The sequence below is a fragment of the Falco punctatus genome (genome assembly GCF_963210335.1).
Source record: "Falco punctatus genome assembly, chromosome: 12".
NCBI lineage: Eukaryota > Metazoa > Chordata > Aves > Falconiformes > Falconidae > Falco > Falco punctatus.
In genome coordinates, this window is record NC_137592.1 from 1,109,034 (window position 1) to 1,123,453 (window position 14,420).

At 46.7% G+C, this 14,420-nt stretch overlaps 1 protein-coding gene across 1 annotated transcript in view; it reads right to left on the reverse strand.

Moving 5' to 3' along the window:
• RIN2 (Ras and Rab interactor 2) overlaps positions 1 to 14,420 on the reverse strand; it is a 271,784-nt gene that overhangs the window by 161,365 nt on the left and 95,999 nt on the right. Inside the window, exons 3-4 of the mRNA XM_080408025.1 lie at positions 12,928 to 13,004; positions 2,285 to 2,359 (exon numbers count right to left, since the gene is read on the reverse strand). Coding sequence (XP_080264151.1) covers positions 2,285 to 2,359; positions 12,928 to 13,004 — 152 coding nt within the window. The remainder of the gene's footprint in view (positions 1 to 2,284; positions 2,360 to 12,927; positions 13,005 to 14,420) is intronic.

The following is a 14,420-nucleotide window of genomic DNA, read 5'->3' on the forward strand; positions in this document are numbered from 1 at the left end:
TAAGCAAGGCCACAAATCAAAATACACTTGTAGATGGAATTTAACGAATGCTCAGCCAAGAGGGATAATAACATCCTTCTATCTCCTGGCTCCAGCTGTGTCCCTTTGGGTGGCAGGCCTGCCCTTGGGCATATCGACAGCACCCCAAAATACAAACCTGTCCTGGACACCGCTTACTAGGTTCAGGTTTGGTTTGTTGACAGCGACCTGAGCCGGCCTTCTAGACCCACATTTCCCAGCAAGGTTCCCTTGACTTGGGAGAGGTTAAATAACTCAGCATACCTACATCACCACCACCACATCAATGTCCCCGTTCCCTTCCCCTGAACCCCTGCACACTTCCCTACAGTGTGCAGCAACGCTGCAGGAAAGAAGAAGCTCCTGCCCTGTGTTGTTGCCCTTCAGTTACCTGAATACTTATGCAGCAAAACAGCAGGATTTCCTGGGGACTATTTTTTCTTGATGATGCAAAAAAGAGGCCTGTATGGCAGGGTGCTGAACTACAAATAGCAGGTCAGGTTAGAGACAACTTCCATCACAGCTGTCAGTGCAAATGATTCCTCCTGCCACCTCCTACATCTCCTCCCAGCGCCAGGCACAGCCCAGACCCTGATGAGCGACACTTATTGCCAGGCAGACCGGCAGGCGGCTCCTACAGCTGACAGAGACGTCTAACTGGCAAGACCAAACCGTATTTGCTACATGCGAAGATTTCATTGCCCAAGACTGACGTTGCAGAGGGCTCACAGTCACTTTGGGCACATGATCTGTGTTCACCCTGTAGCTGTCTGAGCCGATTCAGGCTAAAATGTACTCCTCGTCTCCTAAAATTTCATCATGCCAACCTTAGCAAAAGAGGGACAGAGCTGGAAGAGTTCAAGAGCTTCTTTACAGCTGACCTAGCTGTCCCTGCTGCTTTACAACTTACACCGACACAATGCAAGGTATGAAACTCATGACTTAGGAGGCAAGGCACAAGACCCACGATTCCTACTGGGATAATTCACCAGAGGTTTTAATTTATATCAGCTAAGGGTAGGGCCTAGTGTTTTTGAAGAGGCATCTGCAAAGACACATAAACACTAGGCAACAGCAGCTATCACAGCATGAACAGCTGAAGCAGGGAGCCATCAGCCTGTGGTCTCTCACACTGGGCATCGCATGAGCAAAGCCAAAAGGCCCCGGGAGAAGGGGCGTGCTGCACTTCTGCAGCGTCTGGAACCTAAACGGAGACTTCGCTTCTAACTACAGTCCAAGCAGCCAAGCCCAGCTCTGGCGTGGGTCTGCTCAGGGCAGTCCTGCTCTGGCTAGGCAGCCCTTCCTGCCAGTGGCTGCACTGGGAGCCCAGAAGCCCCGGCAGCGTGTGTGTCCCCACCAGCTGGGCAGTGGGAGCAGGAGGGAGGCTCTCGTGGGGCCAGGACCACGCACAGGGGCAGCACTCAGCTCCTGGGGAGCTAGCTGGCAACTCGGCATCTCTTGCTCCCCTGAGTGGTTTTTTGTGTTTTGTTTTGTGGTGTTTTCTTTTAAATACCAACACCTCTTGTGCGCTTTTTCTTTTCCAGCCTGATGCTTGGGAGGTTTCTAAGTTTTAAGGTAATGGTTTATGAAACCCAGAAACACCACGTGGATCAGTATTTCCACTCAAAAGAGAAGAAATAAAAGGTTACCATCTTCTAAGTCCCTGGAGGACCAAGCGACGTGCCCAAAGCCATAACTGAACCAAGGCGCCGTTCCCTATGTGGGCAATGAGCAATGCCCCGACCCTCTCGCGCTCTGACGACTGGACCCTACCCCAGGGGCAGGGCTTCTCAGCCAGCAAGGTGCGAGCCCATCAGTGGCGAGCAGCAGAGCACAGGACAAGCCAACAAAGCTCTGCTGGGCTTATGACCTGGAAGCCCAACTGCAGCCAGCACCGCTGAGGAGCCTGCAGCGTGGGGCTGAGTGGGAATCACTGCTCTAGAGAACGTGTTTTTCACCATGTTATAAATTGCCTCCGTTTTTAAGAAGTGGTATGATGCACATACAGAAATTGTTATTTGAGAGGTGACTGCTGGCTTTACGAGGGCACGCCAGCCAAGTTTACCCACCAGCAGACTCTCAGCCCGTCTCCTGTGAGCAAGAACATGAAGCTGAGCCAACACACACACACAGTGTTGAGCAACTAAACAAGAAGCATGGGGAATGCTCTAAGACAACAGTAAATACACTGTCATCATGTTCTGAGGTTCTCAAGAACTGCTGCTAAAGCAGCACACAAGCTTAAGTAACATCTTCTAATACTTACTTCGCAAATCTTTTCCAATGAAGGGACAAAGAAATCATCACAGACAATTGCCAAAGCATAGAACATATACACAGCCTGCAAAAGAAAAGAGAGAATGTTGAGTCTGGAGATTGTCAAGCAGAAACAGCATCCCAATTCATCTTAGGTTTGTTTTGGTATATACTTTTTAAAAAACCAAAATGCTCATGCAAGAAGAATTCATGGGGGTGCTCTGGGATTTAATGGAGAGATCATGAAATATGTATCCAAAAGTTCTTATGAGCTATCAAAAGCTGCTGAAAGTTTATCATCATCATAAAGACTACCTTCCTTCCCCTCCCACCCCGCAATTCTCTGGATATTGCTAAGCCACACTTAAATATTTTTGCCTTCCTTCCCTCCCCCCCCGCCTTGTTGCACAGTGTAAGGCTTTTTTATGATTACGTTCTGTGAAAGTCTAAACCCTAGAGGAGTGATTTTTGAAATGCCAGTATTTTGAGAAAGGGGAAAGGAGCTTGTTTTCTGCAACTGACGGCCCTGCCATGTCATCTGGAATCCCAGTGATAATCCTTGCTGAACTCCACACAGGAACAACTTCCAAATGACTGAAACCCAAGGGGGAACACCAGACTTTAAAGGATACCTGGCAAATCAACTCTTCCATTTCTCACAGAATTACGGAAGCATTTAATCTGCATTTCTGTATTTCTAAACAGAACATGTGAAGGCCTGATCTCTGCCCTGACAGGCAAATAGCACAGCACGGCTTACATCTGGGTGACACTGGACGACCACCAGAGGACCCCTGACCCATTAGGTCACACATGTGTAGTAAGAGTATAGATATGATAAGTAGTTCATGGAACTGTAATGAATATGTTAACAGTTTCTCAGAAACATCATTAATATGTATAGATCTGCCATATAAAGATAAACAGAGAACAAAGTCAGTATGCACGTTGGGTGGAACTTATTCCCCATGCATCCAGCGCCAAAAATAAAGAATGCCTGCTTTCTAAAACTCCAGACCAAATATTAGAGAGTTTTGTCTCCAATTTTTTGGTATCACGTGCAGCTAAGCTCTTGTCCTCCCTCCCATATTGCTCAGAGGAAAGGTCCTCTATCCCCTGCTGTGACTCACATCCTGGCACTGGAAAGAAAAATACTTTGTGGGCGCAGGGGAAAACCAGGGGGAAAGCATGCCAGCTACCTAACAGAGCACTGCATCACAACCTGGCTTGTGCCATGCCCCAGCCTGCTCTAGTTTGCTGGTGCAGATGTATCTGAGGCCACCCAGGCTACTCCTGCAGTACTGTATACAAACTTAGGCCTGTGGTAAAGCAACAGAGCCAGAGATATGGAGACCCAAAGGAATAAGGGCATCATCCCAACAGGGTAGCCGTGCCCATGCTGCTCTGAGGACACGCTGCAGAGAGGAGAGCTGCAGCAAAGCTTTAAAGCCAAGTGTCCTGTACAGTAGGGCAGCAGGAGAGAAGAAAGGACCACTGCATCCTCTGAAGACCTGCAAGACAGGCCAGCGCTCACCCCTTGCAGCACTCCTTGGTGTCAGGTATGCAGTGTATCTATTTCAGCTGGTATCCCCATAGGAACTAGAAAACAATCTGTCTGCATGTGCTACTGAAAACCTGCCACAGAGAGAATCTACATTACCGTCTCGGATCTCATTGTCAGCAGACTACAGTATCGGCAAAGGTTTCTATATCGCCATGTAGCTGTGAAAGCACGCACAAGCGAGATCCTTCGATTTGGGGCATGCAAACAGGGAAGCTCTGCTCGGGACATAAACCTGGAACAGACTGCACTGAAGCAGCTGCACACAACCAGCTATGTCCAAAAAGAGAGAATGTGAAAGGCTGCACACAGCAAGGCAGGAGAGATGAACACCTGAGCTCTCCCTCTCCAATTCCACACCCCTCCCCCAGGAGTTTGCTGGCTGCCTCTGGGTCAGACCCGGTGAGAAGCTGTGTGCTCAGGCCAGCAGACTCACCGCTCCCATGCACCGAAGGAAATTACATCCCCCCGCATCACATTGGGCACGAGGTCACTGCAGACAGAGAGACACATGCTGCTCTGGAGCAGTGCATATCATTAACCACAGCAGCAAACTGAGCCTCAGCGCCAGGTCTGCACAGTGCACAGCACAGTCCCAGGGCTGGTTTACAGCATCACAGTCCCACAGCAGCATCTAGATTCCCATCCTGCCCTGAGCTTACACCTTTTGTCTGACTTGATCATATAAATGCCCCTCACGCTGGAAACATGCAACTCCTCCATAATATTTTGCTAGGTTTTCAAGCACATGTAGTTGTTTGTTGGTTTTTGGTTGTGGTTTTTTTTTCTTAAAGATAGACCTGCCTACCTGTAGAGCTACCTTTACCGTGCCAAAAGCAAACAGCGCCAGAAAGAAGTAATTTTGGCATGTGGTCCAACAAAGCAGGTGAGCATGCATCAATCCCTTGTGTTTCCACAGTGTCACCCACAGGCACTCCCAAAGTGAGACAAATCTACTTTGAAGTTCAAAGATGGCTCCATCTTTTTTGTAACACCTGCCATGTACCCCTATAGAACTATTTTTACAAGTAGTGCAGCTCCAGTGGATAACTAGAGCTAAGAAAAGTGGCCACTACTTGTAGAAAAACACTGTCTTAATCCTAGCGAAGCACAGAGTTATTACCACATCACCAACAGATCCTCCTGCTTTGCTTGTTTTTGAAGTTTACTGTTGAAGCTTGGGTGATGGGAGGAGACCAGAGTATATTTTTCTGGAGGGAAAGCAGCAATAAAAACGGCCTCTGGGGTTTTGTTCCTGTTTTAATTTTCCAGGAACAGGTTTAAATCCCCCAAACAACCAGATTCTAACTTGCCAGAATTTAATTATAACTTTGCTGCAAAAAGCCAGTAACTTCTGTGAAAATCTCAGCCATGAAAACTTTTGAAGCCCCAAAATAATTCAAGTATACTTTTTTTCAGGATTAGATATGAGAATTTCATAATAACGGAAGATTTTGACACCATCTTGAAGATTCAGTGCTAGACTGTCACTTCAGATAGTCTCTGTGCTCTCTCTGTCATTACTCATATACATGAATAAAAGTAACTTACCGTTTATGAAAGTCTTACACTGCAAAATGGCCCAGAAGACCATGCATGTAAGCAAAATTCCAGCTCTACAACTCTGCTGAGTGCAGCAGAGACCTTCATCTTGTAGAAGGAGCACTAGCTGCTGACATGATACCAACAGATAACTGTACAAACAGAGATAAGGGAAGCGCATGGCTCACAGACACTGTACATCATAGGAAAAAGTATCAGAAACAGCCCCAGAGTGTTACATAGCCAAATCTCATTGAAATACAATGGATAGTGGGTGCCCAACTTCAGGCTGGATTTTTTCATCTGCTAATCATACTAATCTGCAGTGGGTCATGCCATCATTTTCCCTTCCCAAATACACAGTAATGCCTTTCAAGAACACTAATCTGTACATCATCATCCCTAGAAATTGAGAGCATCCTCTATATTTGACATAATTTACAGTCACAGAGTGCAGGGCATCATATGGTTGCTCAGGCTTCCTGCAATCTGCCGCTGTTGTGGTAGCCAAGTTCTCCCAAACGGGGGGGGGGGGGACGACGGGGGGACGGGACGGACAGAGGGGAGACAACAAACCAAAAAAAGCACACGCTCAAAAGCCAAACCAGCTCACTTCAGCACCTGCTTCTACATGCGGCACACATGGACAGTCTTTGCCTCCTGTACATTCTCACGTTTTTTTCAGACCATGTGAAGTTACCACATTGTATGCAGCACTCACCAGAAATACAATCAGTCCCGAAGGACATCAGGTACAAGATGTCCATCAGTTCAAGTTCAAGAAAATCCTTCTGAAACACTTTAAATTAGCAGTCAAATGATGCCAGGCGTGGGTTTACACTGTCTGTAGCGCGGACCAGAATGGCAAGGCACATCCATATCCCCGTTCCCATAGGCAGGTACAAAAGCTACATCTCATTGTGTTCCGATTTTCAGAGGACACAACTACAACCCAAAGAGGTGACATGGGAATTTTCTTTTGTCCACCCATGCTTACACATTTGTAAGATCAGGTAGAAAAGAAGAGGCAATAATGGGACTGAAATGAGTAAGGAGTAGAAAAGCCAATGTGAAGAAACTGCTGTCACACTTTCTCTAATTCTCTTGGAGGTAGTGGGGAATGCCATGCTGCTGCGTCTGCTGAAAGCACTGAGCCAAAGCCTGCTCAAGTCACTAAGATTATTGTGGGTGACTTCAGCAAATTTTAACACCAGGCTGATAAAACAGATCAGGCTGAACCCACACTGACTTACATGCTTGAGCATTTATTTTCAATGACCTCAATGTCACAAATCTGGTTTTGGCTGTGAGTCTTCTCTAATTTGATTTAACTGGCCTGAATGCAATACAGTATAAAGTGTCAAAATCTAAGGAGTATCTAGCTAGAAAACAGCTTGGTTCACAAACCAAAACACTAGCAACTACCTTTGGAAAGCAAACACAGGTGGTAAGTGAAGACAGGAAGACAGTAACTGTTACTTCCCTGAAAGTTGCTTGGGTGATTTTTTTTATGGTGGGGCTTTTTTTTGTTTGTTTGGGTTTTAAACAAACAAAACAAAATCAGGTTTAGAGTTTGGGCCAGCAGGAACATAACAAAAAAACCTAATTTTACATCAAGTCAGTCTCAGAAAGATGGAGCCCAGACACCAGTCCAGGCTATTTTATGTGGAAAGAAGAAAGCCAGCCAGCATCAGGGTAAGCAAGTCTGTTCTGTATGTCAAATGTGGAGAATGCAAACAGCATGGCTTTAACATTTTGCAACTGATTAAATGGTATCAGCTTCCATCCAAATTAACCTGGGGATCCAATGGAGAGACCCATTCCTTCTCCCTTTGATGCATGCAAGTCCATCCTCACCAGTATACGGGAGCAGCAGGCTTAACACAGGTAAGGAAAGCAGCAGGGCAGCACTTGCTGAAGCCTCTTCCACCTGACAACAGGCATCAGGGATAAAGGCAGCAATTGGGCAAACGCGGGTGTGCACAGGCAGAGCTGGAGCATGACGTGTGTAATGGCCATGGGGGACAACACGATGGACAGAACAGAAAAAACAAGTCTCAGCTCCAGCATCATTTAGTTGAGTTTAGCTTGAAGTGAAGACATGGAAGCCTTTAAACAGGCAACCTACTTAAAAGACAAGTCTTCCTCCCCGGAACATTAAAAAATTACAAAAATATAATGGCCCTACATAAAAGGATTACAAATACCAGATTAAGTAGTACATTAGGATTGATTTTAAAATTATGATTCTAACAAATAAGCATCAGAGAAGTAATTGCAATCTCTGCATCAGAGGAGATTAAGTATCTTACTTGAAATATATGTTCTGTTGCACAGGACATAAATGATAATTTTTCACATTTGTCCAGCAGTCCTTTGAGTTTCCCATGCTGGTCTTCATACTCAGATTAAAACTCACTTTGCTGAGCCAAAGCAAGAAGCTTTTCATAAGAAAGCTTGATGCTGTAGGAGCCAGCAATTCCCACAGCCCTGCCTTCTTCCCAGGACAGCCAGGAAAAGAAGAGGTGACCATTCCTAGCTGACACCCCCACAGACCTCCCACACCAGGCAAGTGGGCATTACCAAGGGCCATCACTGAAACCACTGTTACAAGCACAGGGCTTTCCTCAACTCCCAGTGCATTATAAAACCACCCAAAATGCCATTATCAAAGAAAAATTAAAAAAAAAAAAAAAAAACAAAAAACAAAAAACAAACGAGAAACCCACAGAGTCCAAGTTCACTGGGAGCAGCAGCCCATGGTACCACAATGCGCTCAGCAGCAAGCTATGCTGTGCAGCATCGCTAAGGTAAGCACGTCTGGGACACTGGAAAATCATCACCCTAACGAGACAGCTCTGTGCTGTAGGAATATACACAGCTGTTTTTCAACTCAGTGTAGAAATAGATAAAGACAAGATACATCCAGAGTGACCTACATTTTCTGAGCAGCTTGCACAAAGGAGGCTGGTGCACCCTGTTCCCATGGCTACACCGAACCACCCGCTCTGTCACCCTGCTCAGCGTGCAGAGCCCTCGTGCCATCCAGCCAGCGGCTCGACCGACCGCACACATACACGGGCCTTTCCACTGGCAGCGCAGTGTGTCCTGGCACCACATCCCGGATACATCTAGAGAAAGCTGGGAAAAGGGGAGCCAACGCTGTACTGTCAAAAAGATGGGTAACACAGGGATCAGGGCAGAGCCTGCAGCTGGGCAGACAATGGCTGAGCAGGGATATGGCAGGGACGAAAGACAGTGCCCATCCCATCAGGCTCTTCCAGGGAAACCTGCAGCAATACCCAAACCCTCCTTCCTCTCCTGTAAGCAAAGACCTTAAAAATTACTGGGTGAAGCAATTTCCCTCCCCTGTCTCATGGAGGTAGCAGGTGCCTATCATCCAGTGTCTACAAGCACAGTAGGGCTGGGGGTCTGCACGAGCATCAGTATGCATCTGCTAAAACAAACGAAACCCCATCCAATGCTACAAGAACACCTAGACACCTGCACACCACCAGGAGCTGTGTTAAGATTGCAAAACGAAGCTCTCAAGTGGCGGGGAGCTCCTGGATGGTAGGCTGTGCACTTGATACTTTAGCAGTAAACAGCACCAGACTCTCAAAATCCAGACCCGGGCTTCCTCCAAACCAGCAACTCAGTGGAGGTGTTACTATCCATAGCAGCATGTCCTCTTCTCAGAGAGGTCATGATGATAACAGCAGTGAAGCAATCAGCTGATGAGCTCTGAAGTATCTAGGGGGAAATCGAACACTGTGGCTCCAAGCCTGTAGTATGTTTTTAGTGGCCCACTTCTCCTTTACACTGAAGTATTTTCCGCTCAGACCTAAAACTGTCGCTAAACTGCTCCTGTCCAGTTTTTCCTAGATTTTTGAAGTGTTTGGGGATTTACTTTCAACTTCATGAAGCATCAGATTACATGAAGTAGTTCTGCACAGCCCCACCACGGGATCTGCTGGGGTCTTTTGTGTTTTCACTTCTATTAAACAATAGGGAGAAGATGCCTTGGGAATCCGCTGAGAGGCCAGCTATCGCATTCCCCCAGGGCCCCAGTTCACAGCATTTTCCCCCTGGTTCTCTGGCTTCTGTTAAACCAGCTTTACCTCCATGCCTTTCAAAAATAAACATGAAAGTATGGACAAAGGGGGAGAGGAGAAAGAACAAATTTTTAGTGAAACAAGTAAAAACTGTTTAAGGGGAGGTCAATAAATATGAGAAGTATGATGATGACCTGCTAATCATCACTCCCTTGTTCTCCCTACAGTCACAGAGCCCCTTTTACAGTCCAGTTTCCTCAAACTCGCAAAGAAATTTCAATGGAGACAAGGTGACTATCCTCCACAAAGAGCATTTCTGCTCATGCTCTGATTTGATCACACATTTGGTAACTATGGCTGGAAGGTAAAAAACAGGATTACAGGTTTATCACCTCAATACGATGACAACCCCTGTCAACTCTTTAGTTTAGTCTAACAGGCAGGTTGCTAAATGATGACTGTTGTCTATTTTCTCCAAGTATCAGTTTTCTCTTTGACAACAGGTTACAAACAATTACTCTGCTAAAGGAGAAGGCAAAGCATTTGTCATTGCTGCTTTTGCTCCCCACTCCACCCAAGGGGCTGGACCAGGGCCATAGGCAGAGAAGCCTGGGGGAACTTCCCTTGGGATTCACGGAGCTGGCAGCTCAGGGCAGACAGACACTGGGACACTTCTCAACTGATGCCTGCTGTCTTGGAACCGTACACCTTGTGACAGCATCCGACAGCTGAGGGGTCATTCCCAAGTACCATGGGGCTAGAAAAGGTGAATCCAGCTGGGTCCTGCACCTTGGGCGTGCACGAGCTAGAGCACGGTCAATACATTTTCTTGAACCGCAATAACAATGGAGCACTGATGGACCAAGGTATCAGTCTTGCTGCTTGCTAGAGGGGAAGAAAGTAGATATGTTTCTGTTGGGGACAGCAGATGCTTACATCTAGTTCTCATTAAAAACAGATTTTTCCTTTTTATTCTGAAGTAGACGGTTTATCTTGAATTTCAGTCTTCCAAGCCCCATTTTGACACATATTACAAGCGCATAGAGCTTATGCAGAACTGACAAAAAAGTCTATGGAAAAAATAAACTATCTGGAGAGCAATTATGAAGCCCAAATATAATTTAAAGTAGACGGGAAAATAACTGAACTTGTAGATTAAGTAGTCAACTGTATGAGAACATGTGATTTCATTGTTACTAAGAATGAAAACATTCAGCCCAGGTCTCATCTCTTTTAAATAGCTGGAAAAAACCATTCAGAGATGTGGATCACACAGAGATTAAGAATGATTTTAGCAATTCATATTTTTAACAGTCTCACTATAAACGTGTTTCTGTAACTCAAGAGATTTTTAGAAAATAATTTTTGTGTTAAAATCTAAGAAACATGAGGCTACAATGTAGCAATGTGCTGCTATAATCGTCACGTTTTGCCTACAGTGGCTGCATGGGAGCCTGCTAGTTGTTTTCCAAGTGAAGAGACGAATTTAACTGCACATAGTTAATCCCTTTCTTAAACAACTCTCATAACACTTTTTTGTATTACCCACAGTATAGTTACAAGGGTGCCAACAGGCTACTGCTATTTTTCAAGACTATATTACAGTTTTTACACACTTTCTGTATGGGTTAAGAGCACTTAATATATAGCTCCTTGAATTGACAGATAAGCAACAGTGACCTTTGCCTGTCAAAACACAAAAACTGTTTGAGGTGCAGCGCACTGACTGTCAGGAAAACAAATAATCAGCACTTGGATGCAAGCACACACCGGCCAAGATGCATGTCAAGACAGGAGTGAAATCCCACAGATGGTGCTGCGTGACACGCTGACTGTGGCTGTGAAATGGACCCTCACACCAGAAAATCCAGTGTCCAAAAGTCAGGAAAGAGCAGACCAAAGGCTGCCTGGGATGCACAGACAGGTCTCCAGGATGGCATTCCTTGGGACCGCTCCCCAGTTCCACCAATGCCATCCCCAGTCCTTCTTTCAAGCCCCACCCAACCCCAGCATCTTGGACATTCAGAAGATGGCACGGTCCTGGCCACCAGCAACATGCAAGAGCCATCACGCATGACACTGACCTCACAGTGCAGAACACAGGGGCTGCAGCAGTTTAAGACAACCCCACTCTGCTGCTGGGACAGAAGCAGCTCAGAGCCCACGGGGTGAAGCAGCAGATCTGACCAGAGTCAAACAGGTGAAACCCAACCTGCAGCTTCACTTCAGACTTACAACAGAGGAGCTGAAGATCCTCTGAAGGTCGATCTCTCCACCAGCTGCAGAGAGACTCTGGGTGACTAGCTGCTGTGTGACACTACTTAGAGTGCAAGTTTATATGAATTTTTGGGAGAATTCTTGTGGGTGCTAAAAAATCCAGCTTGGGTCCAGTGCTCACTTTCCAAAACATCTCAAAGCTCAATATTCCCATGGAAACTTGGAAGCCTTAAACTTGCCTGATGAAGTCAATAGTGATGTTACCCAACAAACTTCTGCAACCATTTAGCCAAAAAATAAAAAATCACAACACAGAGCACTCACAATATGCAATACAACCTAATTTATACTTTAAAAGAAATCATGGATCATTGCACATAGCTCACGGTGACTACTCATTTAAGCTGACTAGAAGTTATTAAATGCTAAACATCCATTAGAGGTAGATATTTTCTTGGCTGCTGAAGAATGCCTCTTCACCCCAAGAAGCACCAACCTGGCAGTTCTTAAATGAAGATGACATTAAAAAAGAATTGTCTTCATCTACCTAACAAAAGGTGAGGAACGGATTTGGAGGGACAGCGCTTCCCTCTGCGAGAGAACTGCAGCTGCTGAACACAAGGTCCTCTAACACTAGCTAAATGCCTAGTGGACTGACAGACTAGGGTTATTTAAATAAATTTATCTTGAGTATCTTTAATTTTGGCCTTACCCATGCACACTACTTATACCAACTTGTTTGGGGGACAGATCACAAAACTCCAAGCCCAAAACTGCACAGATTTCTGATATCAGTAAGGTCTTTGTGATAAACTTTTTAAACGAAAACCCTCTCTAATATTTTTCTCCTACAGCTATGTCATAAGGGGTGCCACGAGGATTTCCAGGGGGAATTTCTGAGGATAAGACTTCACTGCTTTTTGAAGGCAATTACATCAACGTTCTCCCTTGACCTACCAACCCCACAGCATCGTCATGCTCAGGGGCGGAGGGCAGAGGACCACAGCTACCTGGCAACCTCAGCAAAGCCAGTCTGTCTGGAGTAAAGTAACTTGCAGCAGTTTATTCACATTACAGCATGTGCCTGAACTCATGGGCTTTTAAAGGAAGAGGCTTATGTAAAACTGAACTACGTTATGCTCAGTGTAGTTACTGAAACACACTCTCAACCATGACTGAGAGCTGAAGCCAACGTGGGTGGGAGGTGGCACCAGCCTGCAGTGAGCGCACCAAGCCCTGTCCACAGTGACAGGAGAAATGCAAAGTCACAAAACTTACACAAAGGACGTGCAGGACCACAGCTCCATGTCTCCTGTCCTCGTTTGTGAAGATGTCATTGGGGAATTCATGGAGAGCTGCAAAAAGGGGGGGAAAAAAGAAAGCTCAGATGTTTAATCGGCTACTCAAAACCACCACATGTGCTGCAAAGTAATATAACAAAAAGTTGCTCCAGCCCTTCTACCAGGCAGTAGTCCTAAAACTACCCTGCCAGAGGCTCTTAGTTTCTTATCTCTGTTAGTTTAGCTTAACTCCTCCTCTGGCAATGACAGCCTTTTCCCAAATGTTTACTGTGTAATTTGCTGCTGTGGCAACCATAAGGCTGTGTATAGACACCTTGGGGAGGGCAGATAAACCCTGAAAGCACAGCACTGCACCCTACTGAAAAGTTCCAGGAAAAAAGCACTGCACGGAGTAGGTGGTGATGGGTCACTCCCACCAAGCATTCCAGAATGGAAGACTAAAAGCCGCCCCCCGCCCCCCCCCGCCCCCCCTCCGTGAGTCCTCAGCACCGCTTCCCGGGTGGCAGGGCACAGGTAACACTACTCAGATCCAGCAGGACGTAATGCTCTCCAGACCGGCAACGACCTCCCTAAAGTGTCCTTCCTGACAGCAGGTACAGTGGGGGCCTTATGGCAACACCCCCTCAGCTGTTCTCACTCTTTTACCCTGTCCCGGTGTCTCTCGCCGCCCTCAATGGAACCGTAACCACGTCAAGAGACCCGGCCGCCCCTTACGGCAAGCACCGCGAGGGCAGCCTGCTGTGTCAGGTGTCAGGTAGCCAGCCAGCGGCTGAAAGGGGACACAGCCCCAGGACAGGGGCAGGTTTTGAATTTTCAGATGAAAACAAATCCTTTCTCTGCCTCCAGACTTCCCTCTGCCTTCTCAGAGACGTCCTTAACACAAACAAGACACACAATGTATGGCACTAGTGATGCTGCGAAGGTTTGACAAAGATGTATCAAATGTTCCGGAGAAAAAAGGCACAAGGGTGCAACTCTTTGGAGTTGGAAAGATTTCCATCGGGAAGACTTAGCATTACTGCAAAGCCCCGCAAGCTGTAACGCTACGTGCACCGGCAAGCCAGGGTCCTCCTGAAGGCAACAGCCCAACAGGGTGTGCCACCTCTGAAATGCTGGAAGCAAGTTTTCTGTGAAGATGCCATGAGAGTGGGGGAGAGTTCCCACCTTCCCCGCGTGCTCCTGCTCTGCCCAGCCAAAGGCCACCAGGGAGTCTGTGTAAAGCGGCTGAGCCCAGGGGCCAGCTTCAGCCACAGAACCACTGCTGCCCACATAAACGCAAGGACAGTGTTGGAGGGCTCCCTTGGCACGGCCTGTGCCTGCTCCCCCCAGCAGCTTTTTAGCTGCACCAACCCCAGAGGCGAAGCCGCTCCTCCCCAAACGAAGGATATACGCCTCTACTCTGTAGCCAGGCTGCAGGACTCGGGCAGACCCCACAGTCTAATTAGCTTCAGAAACAGCATCTGTTGGCAG